Below are 25891 nucleotides of genomic sequence, written 5' to 3' on the forward strand. Positions count from 1 at the left end.
ATGGCCTCTGTCCAGGCTGGCCCCCACCAAGCCCCCATCCCTCCCCGCCCTACCCTGCCTCTGCCCCCAGCTTGCCCTTTTCCCATGGTCCGGCACTTCCACATGTACTGGAAGATATGCGTGTGGCTGGACCATTTTTAAAATGCGCCACACACATATATATCGTTTTTTTCATGTGCGGGCTTTTAAACTGAAGCCGTAAGAGGATTATCGTGTCTACAACACGCATCCAATGCACTGCAAAACAAATAACGCTCATCACATGCAAATGCATGTTGATGAGGCTATTAGCTCTTCTCCCTCGATTAAAAAAAAAACTATGTTCGTGGGGAGCGTTGGGAAGGAGAGAGAGACGTCCCCAATTGTCCGTGACACCTGTGGTACCTGTGCTTTGCCTGGAGCCTCGGAGGAACGCCGACGAACCCGAGAGAGAGAGAGGCGGGACTGTGACATCATCACCTGGCGCCTGCTGCATAAAATCAAATGGCAAGCGGCGCACTACCGCCGCCAGCGCGCTACCTAAGCTGCATGCTCCGTAAGGGGCGCGCGGCTTTGTCCGGCTTAGTCCGGAGAAGGACGGGAAGGCAGGACCACAAGTCATTTGAGGTAAGAAATTGGTGAAGTTTCACTGTCTACTCATTCCCAGGCTACATGGGGAGGAAGAGAAAAGTAAAAAGCTTCCCAATCTCACCTATACTATCGAGGGGCCCAATGGACAATCACGTTTTTAGACGGATTGGATCACCAAATGAGGACATTACAGGGGACCAGTTTTCGGCCTCCTTTAGTCCTGGTGAAGGACCTTCGCTTCCTCCGCAACCACAGACACTATTATCTAAGGACTTTTTGACTCTAGATGCAGAAACCTCTCCAAAAAAGGGAGTAGGCTCTGCCTCGGGAGAAATTAAGATAGCTAATGTTTCATTAGATTTGAGATCAGGGCAAGTTACGGAGGAGTCCGATAGGCCAAAACAATGGCCTGGTGATCCCCCTGATAACATTTCCCTGAAGGATATTTGGAATCTGATGTCTGTTCTTAATAATAATGTCTCTCAAATGAAAGAGTCTTTGACTGCCATAGTAAATACAAATATAGTAAAAATAGAGGAACATACAAAGGAGGTAACCAGCTTAAAAGAAGATGTGGGGAAAATAACAAATAAGATCAGATTACTAGAAAATATTGAATCTGCCCATATTAAGGATAGTTTATCTATCCATAGAGAGATAGAAAATATGGAGAATATAATTAGGTATAAAAATTTACGACTAATTAATTTTCCCTTAACAAGACTTTTGTCACCCTGGGAAATGTTTAAAAAATATTTGAAGGAGGTTTTACTCTATGAAGATAAAGAAATCCCTGTGGTGTCAAAAATTTTCTATTTTTCAAGTAAAATTGGGGAAAGAGTAGAAGAGAATGTAGAAACTTCAAGTATTGGAGTTTCGACTTTTCTTGAAGAATCAACAGATATAGTCCACAAGAGGGCTACCTTGTTTGTCTCTATGCAATTAGAGGCAGACAAGGACAAGGTGTTTAAGGATTTCCTAAAACACAAAGACCTCAATTTTTGTGGCCAGAAAATCTTAATGTTCCCTGATGTCTCGCGGGCCACGCAGGCAAAAAGGAAACACTTTCTCTCCCTGAAGGTGAAATTACTTGCCTTAGGAGCAAGTTTCTTTTTGAAATATCCTAGCATATGTTTAGTAACCTATCAGGGTAAGAAATATAGTTTCTCTGATCCCTTACATTTAGAGACATTCATATCGGATAAAGATGTAGTAGGGAGAAATAGCGAAGATCAATAAAAAACCAATTAGTCTCTCTCTCCTTTAGAAAATTTTGAAGTTGTTTTGTGTTAGTTTGATATTGGAATAGTCTCCCCCATATTATGGATATAGTAATGAAGATGGGAATCTTTATTGTAAAAAATTGGTTATTTTGTGATGAGATGTACATCTGTCTTACTTCTTTGATTTTGTTTAAAGATTTTAAATGAAAATTGAATAAAGTATAAATAATAAAAAAAAAAACAATGTTCGTCCGATGCGCACATTTTTACACTCTGAAATTAATGCCTGCCTAGAGCAGGCATTAATTTCTGAGCAGCCCAAAAAATGTTGTAAGGAAAGCAGAAAATACTGCTTTTCTGTACATCCTCCAACGTAATATTGTGGCGATATTGTTGGAGGAATAAAAAGTTTAAAAGATTTAAAAAAATATTTTTTTTAAATAAAAAAAAATTAAAAAAAAAAAGAGTGCCAGTGGTCTGGTTAGGGAAGCGGATGCTCAGTTAATGAACGTCCATTTTCTGAACCTGTGGCTGTGCACTAGATAGGAAAATATTAGAGACATGAATCGGTTCCAGAATCGTGGTTCATAGAACCGCAGGAAATCTTCGTTTCCCGTGGTTCTGAACGCTTTTTTTTTACCTGTCCCAAGCTGAAAAAAAAAAACACCCCGACCCTTTAAATCAAATTATTTAGAATCCCCCACCCTCGCGACCCCCTCAAAACTTTTCTAAAGTACCTGGTGGTCCAGCGGGGGTCCCAGGAGTGATCTCCTGCTCTCGGGCCGTTGGCTGCCAGTAAACAAAATGGCACCAATGGCCTTTTGCCCTTACCATGTGACAGGGGCTATTGGTGCCATTGGCCGGCCCCTGTCACATGGTAGGAGCACTGAATGACCCGCGCCATGTTAAGGGCAAAGGCCACCGGCGCCATTTTTATTAGTGGCAGTCGATGACCTGAGAGCGGGAGATCACTCCTGGGACCCCGCTGAACCATCAGGTACTTTAGAAATGTTTTTTTTTGGGGGGGGGGTCAAAAGGGTGGGGGATTCTAAATAATTCAATTTAAAGGGTTGGGGTGGGTTTGGGGGTTGTTTTTCTGTGTGCCCTTTCTACCCACCCACCCCCCAAAACGATAAAGCCACATGAAAATTTTGTGGGGTTTTCCTATCGCTTTCAGGGACCCCCTGATACCTGACAGATGAGAAAATATCATACGATATTTTCATTCGTCAGAAAAATGATTCACATCCCTAGAAAACATACACTCATATATTGAGCATCCATTTTCTTATCTCGTGGACAGCCAACCTCTCCTGGGCACCCATTGCCAAGGAGACACTCGGGGCATGCAATTAATTCTAGCACCTCCTTGGCAGCATGACCCCTAATTTAAATATGAGTATTGCATCACGCACCCAGGAGAGGTGCCTGGGTGCGCATTAGGAAAGCGGGCACTCAACACTGAGCATCCAGTTTCGGCACTTTTTTATTGCATCGGCCCCTTAAAGTTAATATTTCCCACAAAGGAAGCTAGAGGATAAGGGCTGTTCTGAAGTTGAACGTGGAAAAGAAGGAGAAATGTTAGGGATGCTTAAAATCAGCAGACGGGATTGTAAGGGGAACAGTGGTAAAATTCAGCATGCTCGGAACAGATACAGAAGAGCAAAGCAGATGGAACATGTCTGAAGTGACACAGGAGGCAGAGCAGCTAGACAGACTTGATTCTGGCAACTACTATCTTACTATGGGGAGCAGACACTGAAACACTGCTGAGCAGTGAGGTTAACCTCTTAATGTTAACAATTTAACCTTGTCTAGTCAGCTAAAATCTTGGCCATAGTGACAGGCAAAACTTGTGTGGTTAGAAATATAGTAACACGATGGCAGAAAAGTACCATTCAGTTTATTTAACCATCCACACCAACTAGTCAACTTTACAATCCCTCCCACTCCTTCAGAAATCCCCTCTGTTTATCCCATGCTTTTTTAAAATTCAGATATTGGCCTTATTTCCACCACATTCATGGGGAGGCCTTTCCATGCATCCACCACCCTCTCTGCAAAGAAAGATTGACTCAGATTACTCCTGACCCTACCCCCTTTCTACCTCGTCCTAGAGCCTCCTTTCCATGCCTTGCCTTCTGTGCATGGAAACCTTGGAGGTATTTAAATGTCTCTGTCATTTCTCCCCTATTTCTTCTTTCTTCTATGATGTATATATTAAGATCTTTCTCTATCCCGACTGCTTTAGATCAAAGACCACTGACCAGTTTAGAAGATTTAGGACATTAATTGCACAGTCACACTTAGGTCAAATTTAGCTGGGTAGCACTGAATATTATTTTAAGATAATACATTTGAAAACTTTGCCCTGGGCATACCCCAACCAGCCTCTCTTTTGCCCTGCTAAAGCAGTGTGCAGAGCAAGTTTGTGTGGATTTATTTTAGCTGGACCACTTGGGGAAGGGTTAATTTTTAACCAGATAGATTTATGTGATTGAAAAACTATTTTAATCAAATAAATCTTTTGAAGATTGATCTCTAGGTTACTATAATAATACTTTTCCTCTCTGGGTATAATTATTTGTATTTCTATTTTACCTACATTGTTTGTTTGTTTTTTTTTTGCCTGAGAGCAATCTTTGAAGGTGTATGTCTTCTCACTAACTGTACCCCACTATGAGGGTTTGCCAGCTTTAACCAATTTGAGCCATTCAGTGCCAGTAGTTCTCATGCTGTTCCTGCAGTGGTCAGTGAGTAAACCTGGGTAAATTGAGTCACGTGGCAATTTGTTTAATGAGCTTCATATTCTTGACATCTAGGGACAAGGCCAATGACTCAGCCACAGCAAGGTAGTGAGGAGTGAAAGTGTGGAGCACAATTCTGTACTATCCCACTTCCAGTCTTGGGATCAGTACTAGGCTTGAATGAATAGTGCTATTTTTCTTGGAAGTCTGATTGTAAGGCACTGGTACTTGTAGGGATGTGCAGACAAAAAAAAGAAAAAAGCTAGTTTTGGTTCATGTATCTATTTCAAAGGGATATTCACTTTTCAATTTGTTTTAAAGTTTATGTAGGTTTGGTTCATTTGCAAAATTGAAATATTAAAAAAAAAACCCCACAATAAAAAACAAAAGTAAAATGGGGCCTCCCCAGCTCCCTGCCACCAGATCTCCTGGGGTCTTCTAGAGCCTCTTCAGGCCCCTCTGACCCTCCACCCCCCAAGGCTGACTCAGCTAGGCTGCCTCCATGGGCCCCTTCCAATAAGTGGAAGGAGCCCCCCCTCCAAGCTGGCCAAAAGTCCCTGGGGGTCCAGCGGGGGTCCGGGAGTGACCTCCTGCCCTTGGACCGTCGGCTGCCAGTAATCAAAATGGCGTCGATAGCCTTTGTGCTTACTATGTCACAGGGGCTACCGGTGCCATTGGTCAGCCCCTGTCACATGGTAGGAGTACAGGATGGTGCCGATGGCCATGTGACAGGGGCTGACCAATGGCACCGGTAGCCCCTGTGACATAGAATGGGCAAAGGCTATCGGCGCCATTTTGATAGAGACAGGCCCGAAAGTCAGACAGCATGGAGAGAGAAATCCCTCGTGAGACCCCGCTGGACCACCAGGGATGCTAGTAAGTCTTGGGGAGGGATCAGGATGGTGGTGGGGGGGGGGGGGTTGTTTTTAATGTATTAAAGTGAAAGTGAATTTTAATGCTTGGGGTGGGGTTTTTTTAGCTTCATTTTCCCGTGTCGTTTTTTGGGCCGGTTTTGTTTTTCCCCGTTTAGTTTTTGGTCGTTTTTCCAAAAAAGTAACCGAGGAAAAACGAACTTTACCCCGAAGCGTCCGACTCAAAAAACAACCCAGTAGTAAAAAACGAAGCTCATCTCTAGTGGGAACTCAAGGAGGCCACTTTTTAAGTTTCTGAATGTGTTTTTCAAAATAAACTGAAACTATCCCACATTTTTTCAGGTATTTTAGAGAAAATCTGTTTTTGGTTTGTATCATTCAGAACAAACCAAAAACAGACTTTTTCGTTCTGGAAACCTATTTGAATATACATCCCTACTGCTTTGAGCCAGTCAATGAAATGATGTAGATTACTGGGAATGTTTTCATTCTGTTTTGTACGTACTTAACAGATGAAGAAGCTTGCAAGGCGGCAGCAGCAGCAGCAGCAGCAACAGCAGCAAGATCAGCAAAACCCTCAGAGAATGGGCTCAGGTAGGAGCAAATCATCTCTTACTTTTCCGGGCCAACATTTCTGCTGGCAAACTGGTTCTGCTTCTTCAGGACACATTTCATGTCAGCACTTATATCTTGTCACCCAGCGGCTGTGATCTGCTGCATCTGGAAAAGAACTTAAAATACTCTGCCAATAAAAAATTAAGAGAAATGACTACAAGTTGCTTATGAAAAAGATCATGAAAATTCATTAACAGAATAAAACTGACAAATATGTGTTTTCCAATTTTACTGTTATTTATTAATTTACAACTGCCTCAGTAAGCTTGGTGGCCTGGAAGATCACTGTAAAGCTTAGTAGTAAGACATGGAACACCTGTAAGAATCAAAGCTGAAGATGGCCAGGCTTGAATAGGCATGCTTACGACAGATATGGAAGGAAAAGGGGTATGAGGTCAGTCACTGAGAGTTGGTGTTGGGTTGCATATGGGAATTTATAAATGCATCTACTCAAAGTGAATGGGCAAACTGGATGGGTCATTTTTGCACTTACCTGACAATATTTATTATGTTATGGGATAAAATCTCTTTGCTTGGTCAACTGATTCACTTTCACTTTCTAATATCTTGGTGCAGATGGCGGTGGGAGAAAGAAGTCAACATTATTGAGAACACTCTCTGATATCCGTGAACAATAAAGATCCATTAGTCTCAGGGACAGGCTCCATGTCATAAGGAACAGGTTAATCCAGTCCTGGTTTTACCCTAATGCATGCAGGGACTTGTAATTCTGATTTCCCCATTGATTTACCTAAAACAATCAGGACCCCAACTCCCTACATGCAATAGGATAGAACCATAACTGAATTAGCTTGCTCCTTATGACAGGTGGCAACCCTACTAAGTGGATATCATTACCTAAGGTTTAAGTTTTGCAGAAAATGCAGTAGTAGAGTTGGAAGGATGAAAAAGCAAAGCAAATCATGAAAACTACAGGTGATACTAAAAGCAACAGAGTCTACTACTTCCTTATATGAAGCCATGAATAGAACAAAGTCCTTCCCATAGCAGAGGAACAATTTCAAATTAAAAACTGCTGCTGTAGCAAAATTAATTGGAAGCCAAGAAAACATCTAGTGCTTCCTTATCTCCCTTTTGCCCCACTACTTCTTGACTATCAATAGATTTCTCGTCAAATGTACCAATTGGTAGCCAAGGGCATGGGAGGGTAGCCACTTTCTTGACAGTTCCACTACGATTGTAATGTTTTCTAAATGGGAACATTTTAGGAAAATACATCCAAGTGACTTTGTAAGAGATTTCTACAAATGGTAAGATTTCATTTTGTCATAGGTGGAACGGGTGCTTTAAAAGTTGTTAAGTAGTTTAGTTATGATGTAATTTTTTTGCTTGAGGAGGTATTCATATTTAGTTTTTCAATAGTCCTCATATTTAATTATTATATACATTAGGAGTCTTTATGAATCAGGGTGCTGCAAGAACCCTCCTCAGAACTCTTTGGGTCTGATTTTCAAAAGCATTTACACACTTAAAATTGAGTTTTACATGTGTAAATGCACTTTATCTGAGTAAATGAGTTTTTGAAAATTGCTACAATATTTGCCATTGAATTGTCCATAGGATTTACCCGTGTTATTGCACTTTACATGGGTAAATGGCTTTTGAAAACTGCTATAATAGTTATATTTACACATGTGAATCCTTTTGAAAATTACCCCCTTTGGTTATAGCCTAAGCAGCCAGAACGTGAACTTGAAGATTTCCAAAAACAATGAATATAAAATAAATACAAATTATTTCAAAATTGTGCAAATAATATAAGAAATTAAATATTATGCCAAAAAAGGAAGAGATCTAGGAATAAAACCAAAACAGGAAGTTGGCATTTTCTAGATTGTAAGTAGTACTACTTCCGTAAGGACCTTCCTGCTTGTAACTTACACATAAACACCTTCCAGAACTTTAAGGTGCTGGTGGGAGCTTATTTTCTCTACTCCTCTCCAAAATAGGATCTTTCTTATTGCAAGGACATGGTTCATAAACTTAATTTTCACATCTCTCATTTTATAGGGCAAGCAAATGGTGGTGCCAGCTCAAGTATGGAAACAATTATGACTCAGTATACAGCATTGCCTCAGCAACAGCTTTTAGCCATTGAGCAGAATATCTATAACGCTGATCCGTTTCGACAAGGACTCACTCCACCTCAAATGCCTGGAGACCACATGCATCCCTATGGTAACTGGATCCCCGGAATTCTTTGCATGGGCTAGAATAACCATCCAAGGCCTTTCATTTATATGCCGAGAGTTTTGTTGGAGATTGGAGAATATGGATTTGTCATTTTAGGCATCCAAATAAAGTCAGAAGGTCAATCTATAGACTGTATTTAAGTCATCTATGCTTATCACTTATTATGGGAAGTTAAATCTGTGAGGCAGTTATGACAGCATAATTGGTGGAGTGCAGTAACATTTACCGCTAATATATTGTTTCTGTTGCTGAATTCCAAATCAAGGAATTTCTCAGCAGGAGGCCCAACGTGCATCCTCTTTCCAGTGATCTCACCCTTAAATGCTAATTTTCTGCATAATTTGGAAAGGTTGACATTTGTGATTTATAAATGAAAGATTAGTTCCAACACTTTACCAACAACCAAAATAAAACTGTTCTGTTACATGGTATTGTTCTCACTCTTCTGAGAAAATATGTACATACATTTTTTTCCCATTATGGGAGCTCAGAGAGAATCTGGCAGCAACGGTGATGGATCTGTTCAATCACTCTTTAGAGATAGGAGTGGTTCTAGAAGATTGGAAAAGGGCAGATATTGTGCCTCATCCTAAAAGTGGTAATAGGGAGGAAGCAATTGATAACTACAATCCAGTTCGTTGGGCCTCAGTGATGGCTAAATTAATGGAGTCACTAATAAAAGAATTGGTAGCTGTGTATCTTGAATTTAGTAGGTTGCTGAATTTTAAGGCAGCATGATTTTTCCAAAAGGAGATCAAACAAATCTGATCCATTTCTTTGAGTGACCACATATGTATGGGAGTAATTTGTAACATTCCAAATAAGTTAAACAGCAAATATGCAACAGTAAGTTATACCAATTTTCAAAAGCAAAGTATGCATTTGCTTTCCCTTTGAAAATGTATCCCACCAAAACTACCCTCACACAATTACAACCGCTAAACCACACAAATTTCCCATGAAAATCCAAAAAGTGTGCATGTAAGTCTTAACCCTTTCCCAACTCTGCTCCAGGAATGCCTCTATACCCAGGACATACATGCGTAAGATTACTGGCATATCGGATGGGCAATTTTATTTCTATAGATAAAATAATGCTTCTTAGCATATGAAGAGGTGCACTTCTACCAGCAGATGGAAACTGAGCAGAGCTGACATCATGGTATATGTACCCCTGCAGTGACATCAGCCCACCAGTATTCTTTGTCTCCAGCAGATGGTGGATGTGCACCTCCCTACTGGTGATTGCTTAAGATATTTTATACGAGAAAAGAAGAAGGAAAATTAATTTGCCTCGCTCTCCTGTGGTGATACATATGGTCTTCCCTCTGTTGAGAATTTATGAGGTGATATCCTTGGATCCCTCCCTCAGATGAGTGCCTTAGTCCAGTAACTGGGTTTCAGATGGCATGGAAATAGCTGTTAAAAAAAAAAAAGCCGAGTGTAGCAGTGAAGGCCCTCCCCCTCCCCGCAGCCGGAGCCCAACTTTGTACTCAGCTGGATGGGCTCAGCTCAGTTAATGAAGAAAAAAATAAAAAGAAAGAGAAGGAAGAGAGAAGTAGGGATTTCTCTCCCCTCCGGTCTCCTTGCTTGGCACACCAGATGTTCATTCTCGCTTCTGGGGAAGCTTAGAAAACGTGGGTAGCCTGGCAGGTTGCACAGCCTTTCATCTAGTCCCCGCTCTCAGGCTTCTCTTGTTCACTGCGTGATAGGCCACGGCTGCATTTTCACGTGTTTTTCTGTGCATAAGACTGTCTTCTTTAGTTACGGCGGTTTGTGCTTGTGCACCTGGCTATGTGTCCAGATTGTGTGCCTGATTGTGATCTAGTTGGGTGCATAGGAGCACTTACTAGAGCGCTCAGTTGTGCGTGCTCACACATGCATGAACTTCTTTTTGTGCACTATCTGAAGCATCTTGGAGTGAACTCAGTTTGTGCACTTCTCAAGGCACAGTGTTCAGCGCCTAATTTTTGGACACCTAAATTTTGGGTGCCTAGTTTTTGTCCATGTTTCGGCAAAACTCTACCTGCTTCAGGAACCTCGGTAAAATGTCTGCTGTGTCCGTTAATCGGGTCCACCATTGAAAAAGCACATCGTTTCTTGTCTTCGCGTGTCTAATCCTTTAAGTGAGCGGTGCCTTCATTTTGTAAGGCGCCGCTCACTTAAAGGATTAGACACAGTCAACATAGGTTGATATTGTAGATTTGGACTTGAGTAGCAGTTTTCTTATTTATGACAGCTCTTCAAATTCCTTTGTCATCAGCTGAAGTGCAAAAGTACTGTTAATAGCTTCTGGGTATTTACAAATAATCTCCAGCTCAGTTCTTGCTTCACAAATGGCAGTCTCTATTGCTCTAAAACCATCCTCTGTTGAATTATCTTTCACAAATGAAAAAGATGCCATTTTCTTCTGGCAGTGAACCAGTTCAGGAAGAAGTGACAGATCAAACCACAACCTACCTGCATAAAGGAAAGGGAACTCTCCCTGGGTGTCGCCTGATGCCTATCTCTTAACACCCGCTGACCCATGTTGAACTGCTATTCACATGGAAACCTCCTCCACTTTGCCACACTTTCCGAGGCTTGTGCCCCACTCTGGGTGCCAACCCATTCCAGGGAGCCAACCCATTCCAGGGAGCCTGTTCCTTCACAAAGGAATGGTAACTCTCCCCGGGTGTCGTCTATCTCTTAACACCCGCTGACCCATGTTGAACTGCTGTTCACATGGGAACCTCCTCTACTTCACTACACTTTGAAGGCTGTTGCCCCACTCTCAGGGAGAACCCATTCCAGGGAGCCCTTTCCTGCAAAAAGAAAAGGGAACTCTCCTCGGATGTCACCTATCTCTTAGTACCCGCTGACCAATGTTGAACTGCTGTTCACATGCAAACATCCTCCGCCTCGGCCTTCAAATTTCTTGTTTTTATATCTGCTATGTCCACCAGATTTTAAAAGACCAGCGAGAGCTCACTAGATGCCAACGGAAGCACCACACTTTCAGGGTGAACCCATTCTAGGGAGCCCTTTCCTGCACAAAGGAAAGGGAACTCTCCCTGGGTGTTGCCTATCTCTTAACACGCGCTGAACCATGTTGAACCACTGTTCACATAGAAACCTCCTCCACTTCACCACACTTTGAAGGCTCGTGCTCCACTTTCAGGGCGAACCCATTCCAGGGAGCCCTTTCCTGCACAAAGGAAAGGGAACTCTCCCCGGGGCTCTTGTTTGAATATTTGCTACTACCACCAAGATCTGCACCCGCAGCAGCTCCAACCCACCCAGGCATAGTTCATCATCTTTCAGGTCCTAACACGCGTGTTAGACTGCTTGGTCCATGTTTCAAGATGGGTCGATTGGACAGTACGTCCAAGTTGACAGTCGTGCCGCATGCAGGGGGCCCCATCCCCCTTCATCCCACTCCCCTCGCAAGGGGAAGGGGGGTTCCAGAGGAGGGTGCAGCAGCGGTCATCTCCCTCGGCCCCGGGGGAAACAGCAAACCTGCTGCCGGGGGAGGGGGGGGCAATAACATGCTCCCCCAGAGCAGCGAGCCCCCTACCCCCACCCGAGGCCTTCCCAGCTGAGCCAGAACTGATTGTGGCTCACTGCCATGGAGGAAATGTGCCCTGCGGGGGCTGGGGCCTTGTAGGAGGCATTCCCCGCCCAAGGGGGATCCGCCGCCCTGGTCAGACCAATTTCTTAGTGGTTTCCACACCCTCTTGAACTCAAATAATTTTTATAATTCAGCCAATCACTGCTCTCTGATGCTTTTCTTGCTGTATTTCTACCTTAAGCAAGCATACCACAGTTCACTTTCTTCTTGGGTTCTGAGAAGCTTGTTTACTGTTTGAACTCTCTCAGAGTGTCTCAAATCTTAATTCAATAGCTATTGCTAGTTTCCTACAAATAATTTTCTATTGCTGAGAAAGATATTTGTTCTTTTTTTGCTGCTGTGCCTGCCAGGCAGCCAGGCTTTTTTTTTACTGTACTTTTTTTTTTATTGAACTACTTGTTAACTATCAGTCTCATGCCGGTATTTAGCCTTAGATGGAGTTTACCTCCCACTTTTGGCTGCATTCACAAACAACCTGACTCCAAGAAGACCTGGTCCTGGCGAGCTGGGGGCCACTACTACTGGCCTAACACCATACGTGGGCTGAGCATCATTTTGTCTTGCCTCTTTGTCTTTCCCCTATCAACACCACAGGGATCAGATAACCTCTGCTCTGCCAGCCTGTCTTACCCCTATCCAAACCACTCAATAGCTCCCGTGTTTTATTCTTTTAATTCTTTATTTAAATACTTTTTCTTTTTTAATATTGCTTTTTTAAAAAACCTTTATGTGCTTCGTTTTCCCCAGCATTCTGTCCGACCTCCTTATCAGTTACTTCATTTTTTCTTTTTGAAATACTTATCTGAGAACTGCCGCTTTTATGGGTTCGGATCCACTTGCCCTACATTGGCCATGTTTCAGCAAAACTCTGCCTGCCTACAGTGCCTCTGTAAACTATGGAAACACAGAGGATGAACTAGAGTACAACTACCACCAGTTTTCTATAGTACTAGAAACATTAATGTTGGCACCTAAGAAAGATTTAGGGAAAATGGCCCATATTATGAAAGTCATGAAATCTATTGAGTATATGAAATATGCAATCTCCAAACATCTTAAATCAGCTTTCTTTATTCTTACATTCCAAATGTTACAAAACTGGAAAAAGAATATTCTGTAAAGAAGTGATGCACAAATACATGAAACTGAAATTAGAGATACTAGAAATAAACTCAGACAGGCACATCAGTTGAGATCAGGCCCTTGTAGTGACATAAGGGCTGGACGTGCAGGCATATCAGTTGAGGTCAGGCCCTTGTACTGACGTAAGGGCTGGACAATGGACAGACAGGCACAGCATTTGGGGTCAGGTCCTTGTAGTGACTTAAGGGCTGGATAGACAGGCACAGCGTTTGGGGTCAGGCCCTTGCAGTGACATAAGGGCTGGATGGGCAGGCACATCAGTTGAGGTCAGGCCCTTGTAGTGTCGTAAAGGCTGGACAGTTGACAGATAGCACAGCATTTGGGGTCAGGCCCTTGTAGTGACTTAGGAGCTGGATGGACAGGCACAGCGGTTGAGGTCAGGTACATGTGCTGATATTATCTGGAGCATATGATGCAGTTGGAGCTTCTGCAAGGCTTTAAGTTGCTTTTATTCATCTTGCCATTCACAGGGAAAATCTGGAAACCCAAGCAAAGGCATGTTTATTTTCAAAAACACTAGCATTTCCATCAACACTGGTGCCGGCCTTGAGCAATTAGGGCTCATGATATCCCTTGTCATTGAAAATACACATTCACTGGGCACACTGGTTGGTGGACATGACAGATATCGCTGAGCCACTTTGGATAGGTGTGGCCAGACAGTGGGCTTGTGTGCCGAATATGCTAGCGGATCTGTCTGCATGTCTCTATGGGCTCTGTGAGATACTGTGTCACTGACATTTCTGCTGGTGTTTCCTTTGCTTGGGTGGGATGAGAGTCCTTGCCATCTGCTTTCACTCTAGCCCGTGCCAGAACAGATGATGTTTTAGGGGCAACATGGCTTTGGCATACTGAAGTGGAGGAGGAAGTACTAGCTGTCACTGATAGAGTGCTGCTCCTGCTTGGGCTTGCACTACTCTCTGAAGTACGCACTGGGGTAGATTTTAAGAGGCGCGCGAACAGCCTACTTTTGCTTGCGCATCAGACTCAAGCAAAAGTACGCTGGATTTTAGTAGATACGCGCGGAGCCGCGCGTATCCACTAAAATCCTGGATCGGCGCGCGCAAGGCTATCGATTTTGTATAGCCTGCGTGCGCCGAGCCGCGCTGCCTCCCCCCGTTCCCTCCAACTTTCCTTTGCCCTCCCCTCACCTTACCCTCCCTTCCCCTACCTAACCCACCCACCCGGCCCTGTCTACACCCCCCCCTTACCTTTGTCGGGGGATTTACGCCTCCCGGAGGGAGACGTAAATCCCCGCGCGCCAGCGGGCCTGCTGCGCGCCGGGCCGCGACCTGGGGGCGGGTACGGAGGGCGCGGCCACGCCCCCGGGCCGTAGCCACGCCCCATACCCGCCCCCAAAACGTGGCCGACACGCCCCCAAAACGCCGCGTCGACCGGGCCCGCCCCCCGACACGCCCCCCTCCGAAAACCCCGGGACGTACGCGAGTCCCGGGGTCTGCGCGCGCCGGTAGGCCTACGTAAAATAGGCTTACCGGCGCGCAGGGCCCTGCTCGCCTAAATCCGCCCGGTTTTGGGCGGATTTAGGCGAGCAGGGCGCTGAAAATCCGCCCCACTGTTTCCTCCTCTGCTTCATGCCTAATCTGACTCTGCCTATGGCGCTCCCATTCACAGACATTTTCTAACAGCAGGCTCTTCAGAAATATGAGACAATCGGACTGTAGGATGAGTTTCCCTTTCACATGGGGATCACAGACTGTGGCGAGCATGTATCTATGTTCTTATGTTAAAGGTCCAAATCTCTCTTGCACTTGCTTCTGCAAAATGTACAGACAATGCAGCACCTCTGCTGTCATTCCCTCTTCCTGTTTAAAGCCCTCCAATGTTTCCTCCAGAAAATTAACTATAGGGATGATGTCAGCCAAGGTGGCACTTCTGGAACTCAGCTACTCCGTGACATCCTTGAAGGGCTGCAGGATTTTTACCAACTGACTCATGACTAACCAATCATGATGCCCTAGGGGACTCTGCACACCTATGTCCATCTCCACAGAAAGGTCATGAAGGGGATGTCTGCTGCTTCACTAACCTCTGCAGCATCATATAGGTGGAATTCCACCGGGTGCCAATGTCTTGAATGAGAAGCTTGTGAGGCATCCTCAAATCAGTCTACTTTTCACGGAGAACCTGCCCCGCCTTCACACTTCTGTGGAAGTGTGCTGCTGTGCTCCTGCACTTGTATATTAACATATGCAGGTATTCATTCTCTTGGTGCTTGGACTCCAATCCCAGAGCTGACTTCACTACCAGGTGCAGAGTGTGTGCAAATTATCGGATGTTCTGGAAAGCCCCCGTCGGATATTGCCTTTACCATGTTTGCACCATTGTCTGTGACAAAGAACCCTACCTGAAGATTCCTGTCTCTCTGGTGTACCTGCCAGCCCACAAGCATGTGTCTGATGCATCCTAGAATATTGGCCGATGTATGGGCCTCATTCGTCAGGTGGGTGTGCAGTAAAGCCCACCTCCACCCTGATACTTGTTCACTAATAGAGCTGCTGCCTGCCCCTGCCTCAGCCAGGTCCCACCACTGTGCTGTCAGGGAGAGGTAAGAGTGTGCAGCATTCATGGTGGTCCAGATATCACAGGTGAAATGCACATTCCCCTCTACCTTAGCTAACAGCACTTGGATGCAACTGTGACACTGGTTGTACAGGCTGGATATGACCTTTCTGCTAAATAGGGTTCTGGAGGGGACTTTGAAATTTGGAACTAAAACCTTCAGCAAAGGCTTGAAATCCACATTCTCCACTAACTGCAAGGGCTGGTCATGAAGGGCAATCATTTCCCCAATGCTCCTGGCTACAACTTTTGAGGCTGCCTGCCACCATCCCATTTCCTCCATGGTGGGTTGTCGCTTCTGACGCATGACAGGGGGCTGCTGGCCTGCCACCTGCCTGCTAGAAGTGGCTGAGGGTGTGGGGTAACTCTGCTTCTTTTCAACCACTTTACACTGCCTTGGAAAAGGGGTCCCCTGACTGATACTGCCACCATTCTCAGATGTCAGTACTCTTGGGTGTTGCTTCTTCATATGAAACTTATTTTAAGTTTTATTTAGTACAAATTATTTTTAACCTTTAATAGTTTAAGGTTTGTATTACTGTAAACCGCTTTGATCGGTAAATTTTACTGGAAAACGGTATATAAATTTGTTTAAATAAATAAATAAATAAATAAATAAATAAAATAAATATGATGCATAATGCCAGAATTAGTTAGATTTCCCATTTTCTTGCCTCTGCTAATATCCCTGGCACAGTAATTACACTGAGCAAAACGTGGGTCCTCCCTCACTTTAAAGTGGCTCAAGATCAATTATTTCTTTTGTGATCCCTTCTCTATAGTCTTCGGGATGGATGTTGTGCTCCTGCCCACAAGAAGCGTGTGCAGGTTCTTACCTCTCACAGCCACAGCCAGCCGGGCTGCTGACGCTGCTTCTTTCTCCCTGAATCAGCTGGGGCCGTTTCCACAGCTGCTGCCATGTGGTCTGCTCCTCGGCTGCTGTCTCTGCCTTTCCGTGCTGCTGCGATCCCGGGACCTTCAGCGAGCAGGCGGTCTCTCCCAGTGCCTGCTTTAGCCCGGGTCCTTGCCCAGCAGGGAAGCCGTCCCTGCCGGTGCCTGCAGTCTCTCACAGTTCCCTGCAGCCAGCACTTCTCTCTGCCAGTGCCTACAGCTCTCTACTCTCCCTGCAGTCTTACCTCTCCTCCTGGGGCTGTCTTCACGGCATGGAGCCGTTCTTGCAGTCAGCCCTTCCCCCGCAGCCAGCCTTGCCTCTCTCTGCTTCTGTCCGTGCAGCTGGGAGCTGCTCCAGTGACCTGCCTTCACCCAGCTCCAGTCCAGGGCTGCTCCGCGGCTTCCTTGGGCCCTCCACGTGGCTGAGGACACCACCAGCTTCCAGCTCTTCTCTCCAGCCTCCTAGGGTGCGAGCGCGCGCTTCTCTGCTTCTCTTCTAGGGCCAGCCAGGTGTGGCCCCCTGCTGACCCCTCCCTGGGCGTTGTCCACCTCAGCTCTACTAAAGGGCTCAGCTTTCATTGTGTCTTTGCCTTCGCAAGGAGTTGGTCACTCCTGTGATCCTTGTTCCAGGAGATGCCCTGTATTCCAGCCTTCTGCAAGGTCCAGTGTTCCATGTTTCCTGTTGAAGCTTCTTGTCAACTTGTTCCAGTCCTGATGTCTTCAGTGTTCCAGACCTGATGTCTTCAGTGTTCCAGACCTGATGTCTGCCTGCCGTTCCAGTCCCAAGGTCTGTCCCTTGATCCAGTCCTGATGTTCCTGATGTCCATGTTCCAGCCCAGAGGTGTGTCTCCTTTTCCAGTATATGTGTTCCAGTCCTGATGTTCCAGATATCCTTGTTCCTGATCCTGATGCCTAACCTGCCTTGTGCTGCCAGGAGAGCAGCGTATATCCTTGCCTTGTGCTGCCAGGAGAGCAGCGAACCTGCTTCCTCTTTCCTGTGCTCTCCCGCTCTCTGCGTGGTCCGCGACCAGCCTTCCAGGGCTGAGTAGGGCGCGCATGGGACAGGGTGGTCCGCGACTCAGTCCCGCGGGTGGCCTGAGTAGGGCGCCCTGAGGGTCAGTGCCCATGTCTTCCTTCAGCCCTCGTTCCTGACTCCACCTCTGTGCATCCAGTACCTCGACCTGAGTCCACGTCTTGCCTGCGTCCATGTCTATGCATCCTGCACCTCGTTCCTGAGTCCACGTCTTGCCTGCGTCCATGTCTATGCATACTGCACCTCGTTCCTGAAGTCCACGTCTTGCCTGCGTCCATGTCTATGCATACTGCACCTCGTTCCTGAAGTCCACGTCTATGGATCCTGCACCCCGTCCTGAGTCCACATCTAGCCTGAGTCTACGTCATTCCTGAGTCTCGTCTGAATCCATGTTCCAGTCTTCGCTGCCCTGGCCTCCATCCGGCCTGCCGCTTCGTGCCGTACCCTGCGGCAGGTCCGAAAGGGCTAGGAACGGTCGGAGGACTGTTCACAAGACCAACATTGCGTTGTTGGGTCTTCCGAAGCGGGCAGGTCCGGAGGAGGGCCTGTCTTCCATGTCACTCCAGCCCTGCTCCCGTCCAGCCCATGCTCGGGCATGCCACGCCTCCCACGGCACTTCTTCAGAGTCCTCTGGGGTCGAGCCGTGGCCCAAGGACACACATCACCCAGGAGTGGGATCGCTCTCCTAGCGCTCCACAACAGATTGCGAAGGCCATGTGTCCAGCGTTCATGTCCCTGTGATGGGCCTGTGCCAAGTTCTGGATTTTCTTTGCCAAAGGAATTTTTTTTTAAAAAAGGAAAAAAAAAAAACTTCAGTTCCAGTTTTTTCACTGTGTTTACCGACCTGCTGAAGGCGCCAGCTTACTTGAACTTTTGTTTTCCCACACCACTAGAGGCCTAGCACCTGTTTTCACCAAGTGCCTTCTTGAGACTTTTGCTTAGCCTGGGTACACTTGCTGTACGACCTGCAGGAGGCGCCTGCACCCAGGTTCACCACCATATTTCACGCTGCAGCACCTGGTTCCTGTGTTGCATGACCATCTTGTCCAGAATTTTTTATTTTTTCCCTCCGAGAATGCTTGTTTACCAGCAAAAGGTACCTGCGCAGAAGAGCTTACTTTGCTGAAATTCCTGCGCATCTCGCTCACTGGGTTCACCATGCTTACTAGTGATGCCTACTACATGCCAGCTTGTGGTACACTTCTCCAGACGACCTGCAGGAGGCGCCTGCACCCCATCTGTGGTCATCTGTCCAATGGGGCCTGGAGTGTCTGCCATCTCTTCCAGCTGAACCAGCAGATGTCTTCGCTCTTCCCGCTCAGCCTCTACAGTACTTCTGTTACCACGTGCTTGTCTCACTCACCACTCAGAGCGCGAGTCCAACAGCTTCTTCGGGAATCCGCTGCAAGCTTCACCATCCAAGCAAAGGTACTGGTCCAAGTGTGCCTTTCCAGTAACTTACTGCCAGCTTGCTCTCAAGCCATCCTGAAGATATCCATTTCTACCACCAGCCTAGAACCACTCGAGTGTGAGTTAACCGAGTCACATCAAGATTCTGCCCAGTCTTAGGGCTCACTCCTAGATGGGAGTTACTGAACTTTTGTGCCTGTAATCCTCTGCACTACTCTATCCAGATTCTCACCACCAGTTACTTGAGCTGCCAGTTCTACCCACCTGAGCATCAGCAATATGTCTCCACTAAGGAATCTTGTTACCAACCGAAGAACTTCAGCTTATATGCTTTGCCAAGCCTGAATCCAGCTGTGACTGCCAGCATTGACTAGCAGTCCACCTCCCATCTTGAACTATGCTTATGAGGATGTCACGTTTATAACTGCAACATCATCTGGTCACCAACCTGAGGACTTCACCCAATGTTCCTTGTCAAGTGCATTTCCATCTGTGACCACCAGCAGTGACTAGCAGTTCACCTGCCCTCTTGCATCTACACATCAAAGGAAGTCACGCTTGCTTAAACGGCATAGCTTCTAAAGACTGCCAAGTCATCCGGTCACCAGGGCCCTTCAACCCTGACCCGAGAACTACTGTGTGGTACTCAACTCTGAGCGTGCCACCATACTTCAAAGCCAACTTGAACCAACTGGGGATGTCCTCCATCCTCTAGTGAAACCGAGATCATTTCTCGCCATGTCTTGCATTGCTACCTTGATGCCTTGCTCCAACTCTTCCACCTTGTGTTACTGGAGTCCCAAGTCTCTGGAACCATTAATCAGCACCTAATCTCCACCTAGTACTCCAGCCTGCACCACAGCTTCAGTCTTAAGTCTATGGACCTCCATTTAAGCCAAGTCTTGGATGGAGCCTTGCCGCTGCTTTGATCCTAGAACCAAGATGCCATCTTGTGGTTCTGTACCCTACTTCCTGCCTGATCTACGCCTTCAGCATTCCGTGTTCTATGTTTGTCTAGCCTGGACCTTGACCACTTCTGCCTTGTCTTCTGCCTCTGTATTCTTCTCGCTACAGTTACTCGCCAAGAAGTACCAGCTCGTCCTTGGATCCTCGCTTGCCCTCGACGGTATGGACTACCGCCTTCTTCTCAAGCTGTTGACAAGAGGCTTGAGGGGGGGCTTTGAGGAGGGGGTACTGTTGTGCTCCTGCCCACAAGAAGCGTGTGCAGGTTCTTACCTCTCACAGCCACAGCCAGCCGGGCTGCTGATGCTGCTTCTTTCTCCCTGAATCAGCTGGGGCCGTTTCCACAGCTGCTGCCATGTGGTCTGCTCCTCGGCTGCTGTCTCTGCCTTTCCGTGCTGCTGCGATCCCGGGACCTTCAGCGAGCAGGCGGTCTCTCCCAGTGCCTGCTTTAGCCCGGGTCCTTGCCCAGCAGGGAAGCCGTCCCTGCCGGTGCCTGCAGTCTCTCACAGTTCCCTGCAGCCAGCACTTCTCTCTGCCAGTGCCTACAGCTCTCTACTCTCCCTGCAGTCTTACCTCTCCTCCTGGGGCTGTCTTCACGGCATGGAGCCGTTCTTGCAGTCAGCCCTTCCCCCGCAGCCAGCCTTGCCTCTCTCTGCTTCTGTCCGTGCAGCTGGGAGCTGCTCCAGTGACCTGCCTTCACCCAGCTCCAGTCCAGGGCTGCTCCGCGGCTTCCTTGGGCCCTCCACGTGGCTGAGGACGCCACCAGCTTCCAGCTCTTCTCTCCAGCCTCCTAGGGTGCGAGCGCGCGCTTCTCTGCTTCTCTTCTAGGGCCAGCCAGGTGTGGCCCCCTGCTGACCCCTCCCTGGGCGTTGTCCACCTCAGCTCTACTAAAGGGCTCAGCTTTCATTGTGTCTTTGCCTTCGCAAGGAGTTGGTCACTCCTGTGATCCTTGTTCCAGGAGATGCCCTGTATTCCAGCCTTCTGCAAGGTCCAGTGTTCCATGTTTCCTGTTGAAGCTTCTTGTCAACTTGTTCCAGTCCTGATGTCTTCAGTGTTCCAGACCTGATGTCTTCAGTGTTCCAGACCTGATGTCTGCCTGCCGTTCCAGTCCCAAGGTCTGTCCCTTGATCCAGTCCTGATGTTCCTGATGTCCATGTTCCAGCCCAGAGGTGTGTCTCCTTTTCCAGTATATGTGTTCCAGTCCTGATGTTCCAGATATCCTTGTTCCTGATCCTGATGCCTAACCTGCCTTGTGCTGCCAGGAGAGCAGCGTATATCCTTGCCTTGTGCTGCCAGGAGAGCAGCGTATATCCTTGCCTTGTGCTGCCAGGAGAGCAGCGAACCTGCTTCCTCTTTCCTGTGCTCTCCCGCTCTCTGCGTGGTCCGCGACCAGCCTTCCAGGGCTGAGTAGGGCGCGCATGGGACAGGGTGGTCCGCGACTCAGTCCCGCGGGTGGCCTGAGTAGGGCGCCCTGAGGGTCAGTGCCCATGTCTTCCTTCAGCCCTCGTTCCTGACTCCACCTCTGTGCATCCAGTACCTCGACCTGAGTCCACGTCTTGCCTGCGTCCATGTCTATGCATCCTGCACCTCGTTCCTGAGTCCACGTCTTGCCTACGTCCATGTCTATGCATCCTGCACCTCGTTCCTGAGTCCACGTCTTGCCTGCGTCCATGTCTATGCATACTGCACCTCGTTCCTGAAGTCCACGTCTTGCCTGCGTCCATGTCTATGCATACTGCACCTCGTTCCTGAAGTCCACGTCTATGCCTGAGTCCACGTCTATGGATCCTGCACCCCGTCCTGAGTCCACGTCTAGCCTGAGTCTACGTCATTCCTGAGTCTCGTCTGAATCCATGTTCCAGTCTTCGCTGCCCTGGCCTCCATCCGGCCTGCCGCTTCGTGCCGTACCCTGTGGCAGGTCCGAAAGGGCTAGGAACGGTCGGAGGACTGTTCACAAGACCAACATTGCGTTGTTGGGTCTTCCGAAGTGGGCAGGTCCGGAGGAGGGCCTGTCTTCCATGTCACTCCAGCCCTGCTCCCGTCCAGCCCATGCTCGGGCATGCCACGCCTCCCACGGCACTTCTTCAGAGTCCTCTGGGGTCGAGCCGTGGCCCAAGGACACACATCACCCAGGAGTGGGATCACTCTCCTAGCGCTCCACAACAATGGATGTTGGCACTGGAGTTGAAGTAGTGGGTGCATCATGAAAAGCAATGCCAGGACCATCACTCACACTCTGTGCCTGCACTGAATACTTTTTCTCCTCATCAACGTCAGTTTCATGTCTCCCCTCCACCACTGAAGTGGAGGCTAAGACAGAACTAACTAATCCTAAACTTTCTTCAGCTGTGAAGTCTTCCGATGAAGGGAATCCTATACAAGATGATTCTTCATCGGAATCAAATTCAAACAGTGCCTGTTCTGCATCGTCAGTGCTAACTCGAGTCTGCTGTTGCACTGCTGCTTTTGGGTGACTGAACACCTCTGTACCAATATATATGAGTGTGTGCCTTGCTGTACACTACAACTGGGACTGCTGTATGTGCCCCAAAAAAATTTAAAATTCCAGATGTCTACTGGGGATTTGGATTAAAATAATACCACTGTACCAATATATGTGATTGTGGAAAACTACACACACATACACAGTGCAGTGTCTTGCTGTACACTACAACTGAGACTGCTCTGTGTGCACAAAAAATGAAACTCCAGAGAAAACACTGGAAGCCTGAGCAAACCTAATTCCTACAGTAATGCTGCTTGTTGTTTGAAAATACCAACTCCCAGACAGCCACTGCAACTCTCCCACCCATACCACCCAAACCCTGCTAGCAACCTACCCCAGGTACAGTGGTAAGATCAGCAGCAAAATACCACTGCTGGCAGCTTGTCTCAGTTGGAGAGACAGAGAGACAGTCTTGTTAAAAAAAAAAAAAAGTGCAGTAAAAAAAGTCTGGCTGGCACAGCAGCAAAAAAGAACAAATATATGTTTCGGCAATGGAAATTAATTGTATCAAACTAGCAATTAATAGCAATTGAATAAAGATTTGAGACACTCAGAGCTACAACCTTCTCAGATAGAAGCCAAGAAGAAAGTGCACTGTGTACGTGCTATGCTTGCTTAAGGTAGAAATATAGCAGGAACAGTATCACAGAGCATTGAGAACAGTGATTGGCTGAATTAGAAAAATGCTTTGCTCTGATACATTGACATTCTGGTCTCCTTGCCAACCTGTCTGACTCACTCTATGACAGGGCTATGAGGTCACTTATGACTCACAGGAAAGTTAGTTGCAATGGATACTCCCTCATGGCCTTCTCCTATTTCAAAAGGCTGCTAAGAAAGCACTGCGAACCAAAAGAATGAAACTAATATGATATGTTTCATTTGTGGGGGATCGCCATGAATTTCGCGGATCCACGAATCAAACGAACAGGGACCTATTTGTCGTGGATTGCATATTCATTGAAAACAAATACACATCCCTAATATACAATTATTAGCCAGGTAATCTTGGGAAAGCCAGCGTTAGGAGTGAGATTCAAGAAATAGGTAAACTATAAAGGATAAGCCAGCATTATGCAACCCAGACCGGCTGCTCTCTGAGACAGGATGCCTGGCTCAATGGATTTTGGTCCTCCTCAGCATGGCACTTATGTTCTTTTTTTCTTAATAAATTGAGAAGCTAGGGGTAAGCTGCAAGATGGTTGATTGAGTTAGAAACTGATTGGATGAAGGACTGTGGGGCAAATCTTAAAACCTGCGTGCGGGTGTAGATTTGTTCGCATAACCTGGCGCAAACAAATTGCCTGATTTTATAACATGCACGCGCAGGGTCGGTGTGCAAGGGGGTGCACAATTGTGCAACTTGTGCACGCTCAGCAGCGCAGCCTTCCTCCATTCCCTCCGCCTCCTCCCACCTTACCCTCCCTTCCCCTACCTAACCCGACCCCCAGCCCTACCTAAACCCCCCTTTACCATTGTTCCAAAAGTTACGCCTGCCCCCAGACCACCGTCACGCCCCCAGCTACGCTCCCGGACCACCCCAGGACTGTGGCCCCTCCCCCTCCCCTGCCCTCAGACCGCCCCTTTTTCGAAGCACCAGGACATACGTGTGTCCCGGGGCTTGTACGCGCCGCTGAGCCTATGCAAGATAGGCTTGGCACACGCAGGGGCAGCATGGGGCAGCTTTTCGGGGGTTATGTGCGTATGTTGTACGTGTAACCCTTTGAAAATCTGCCCAAAGGTTTTAATAATGCACATTTGAGAAACCTTTTCTGATGGAAAGAAATTAGTAGAACTAGGGGTCATGAAATGAAACTCCAGGGAGGATGACTCAGAACAAATGTCAGAAAATATTTCCTCATTTAGAGGATGATGGATGCCTGGAATGTCTTTCCAGTGGAGGTGGTGAAAATGAAAACAATGAAAGAATTCAAAGGGGCATAGGATTAATACTGTGGATCCTTAAAAGACTACAGGTTAGAAATGAAGAAATGAGTGCATGGGAGTAACTTGCTGGTATGGCCTTCACACTGTTGATGCACCTCCAGCATCATTCTCTGCTTTAACGGCAGGGGGAAAGGGGAATTGGATTCAGACGGCAACCAACAAGGACACGACTTTTATGGACTGTTACGCATGGAGGAAACCTGTGCAGCACATGCTACTGTGGGCTTGCTGGCAGACTGAATGGACCATTTGGACCTTTTCTTCCATCATTTCTGTGTTTCTATGTTATGAACTATAAAATAGAGATTATTGAAAGAAAAGTGCCCCAGGGACCAGAAATGGGGCCATTTCTCTTTCATATTTACATGAGTGACATTGAAAAAGTATTTGTTACAGATGGTACAAGATTTGCAACAAATTGGGCACTGCAGATAGAATAGACAAATTCAGGGGAGGTGCAACAAAACTAGAGCAATGGTCGAGTGTTTAGTAGCTAGGAATTAATGCAACAAGTGTAGAGTCCCACATTTGGGGTGAAGAAATCAAATGGAGCAGTAATGATGGTGAATGAGATACTGATATGCAGGCAACAAGAAGGAAGTTTCAAGGGCAAATAGGGAGAGTGACATTAGTGGCAGTAAATCTGTTCATGTCATTGGTGAGACAGTACAACATAAAACTGAATACATAACCCCCACCCACTATCAGGTTGGCAAGGATAAATCTAAAATAAATCAAAAGTAATGGCATTTCTATAGATGCAATGCAGTAAAAGCAGGTCTAGATCAGTATTTGAGTGGATGTGAATGAGATGGGAGCACTGAATATTTGAGTAAATCATTAAGAATCCTTTAGAAAACGTGGAAAATAGACTACTTTATTTAACCATTTTGATGGTTCAGAAATACATTTGCAGATACAGTATAGCCACCAACTAGTTTTAGCCTGTCACTGAATCTTTAAATTGAATTTTCAGCTGAACTTAACCAACTAGGTTTTCATTTGAAAATTAAGCTAAATCTAGGTGGTCAAAATGTGATGTGACACTTATGAAACGTAGCCAGATAGGGTTAAATATCAGTACTGCTTGCCTAAGACCATGGAAAAGCTATCCCAAGCTCTCCTTCCTTTGAGCACTTAATGTATTAAAAAAAAATAAATCTCTGGCCATTCTCAATCTCCCGCCTCCCACTCTCACTCAACATATATTTATAAAAAATAGTGCCACTAATAGAAATCCCTTGCCCTCCCATCCCGCACTTACTGTATCTATAAAGCCAGGCCCAATCCCCTTAGTGACTGTAATAAAATAATAATGCCTGCCACTGAGCCCCCTTTCCTCCCTCCTGTCACCAAAAAACATGAACGTGTGGGTGTAAGGATAGCCGAGAAAATCTGGAGCAGGAACCACTCTCTAGTCTTTCTTAATGCAACTTAAACTTTATTATCACATTCAAACACAAACATCAGTAGACTGCCTACCTTTTTAGCAGTATACTTTACAATAACTTCTTCCAGAGAGGGTCAGGAGTTGCTACTCCTGAAGAGGCGGGGCCTCTGATCCCAG

The 25891-nt window shown here is 46.6% G+C and overlaps 1 protein-coding gene across 1 annotated transcript in view; it reads left to right on the forward strand.

The window, feature by feature from the left end:
* Positions 1 to 25891, forward strand: part of LMX1A (LIM homeobox transcription factor 1 alpha) — a 378306-nt gene that overhangs the window by 346399 nt on the left and 6016 nt on the right. The window contains exons 7-8 of the mRNA XM_029618769.1: positions 5925 to 6006; positions 8059 to 8226. Coding sequence (XP_029474629.1) covers positions 5925 to 6006; positions 8059 to 8226 — 250 coding nt within the window. The remainder of the gene's footprint in view (positions 1 to 5924; positions 6007 to 8058; positions 8227 to 25891) is intronic.

This window comes from Rhinatrema bivittatum, chromosome 10 (assembly GCF_901001135.1).
Source record: "Rhinatrema bivittatum chromosome 10, aRhiBiv1.1, whole genome shotgun sequence".
NCBI classification, from domain to species: domain Eukaryota; kingdom Metazoa; phylum Chordata; class Amphibia; order Gymnophiona; family Rhinatrematidae; genus Rhinatrema; species Rhinatrema bivittatum.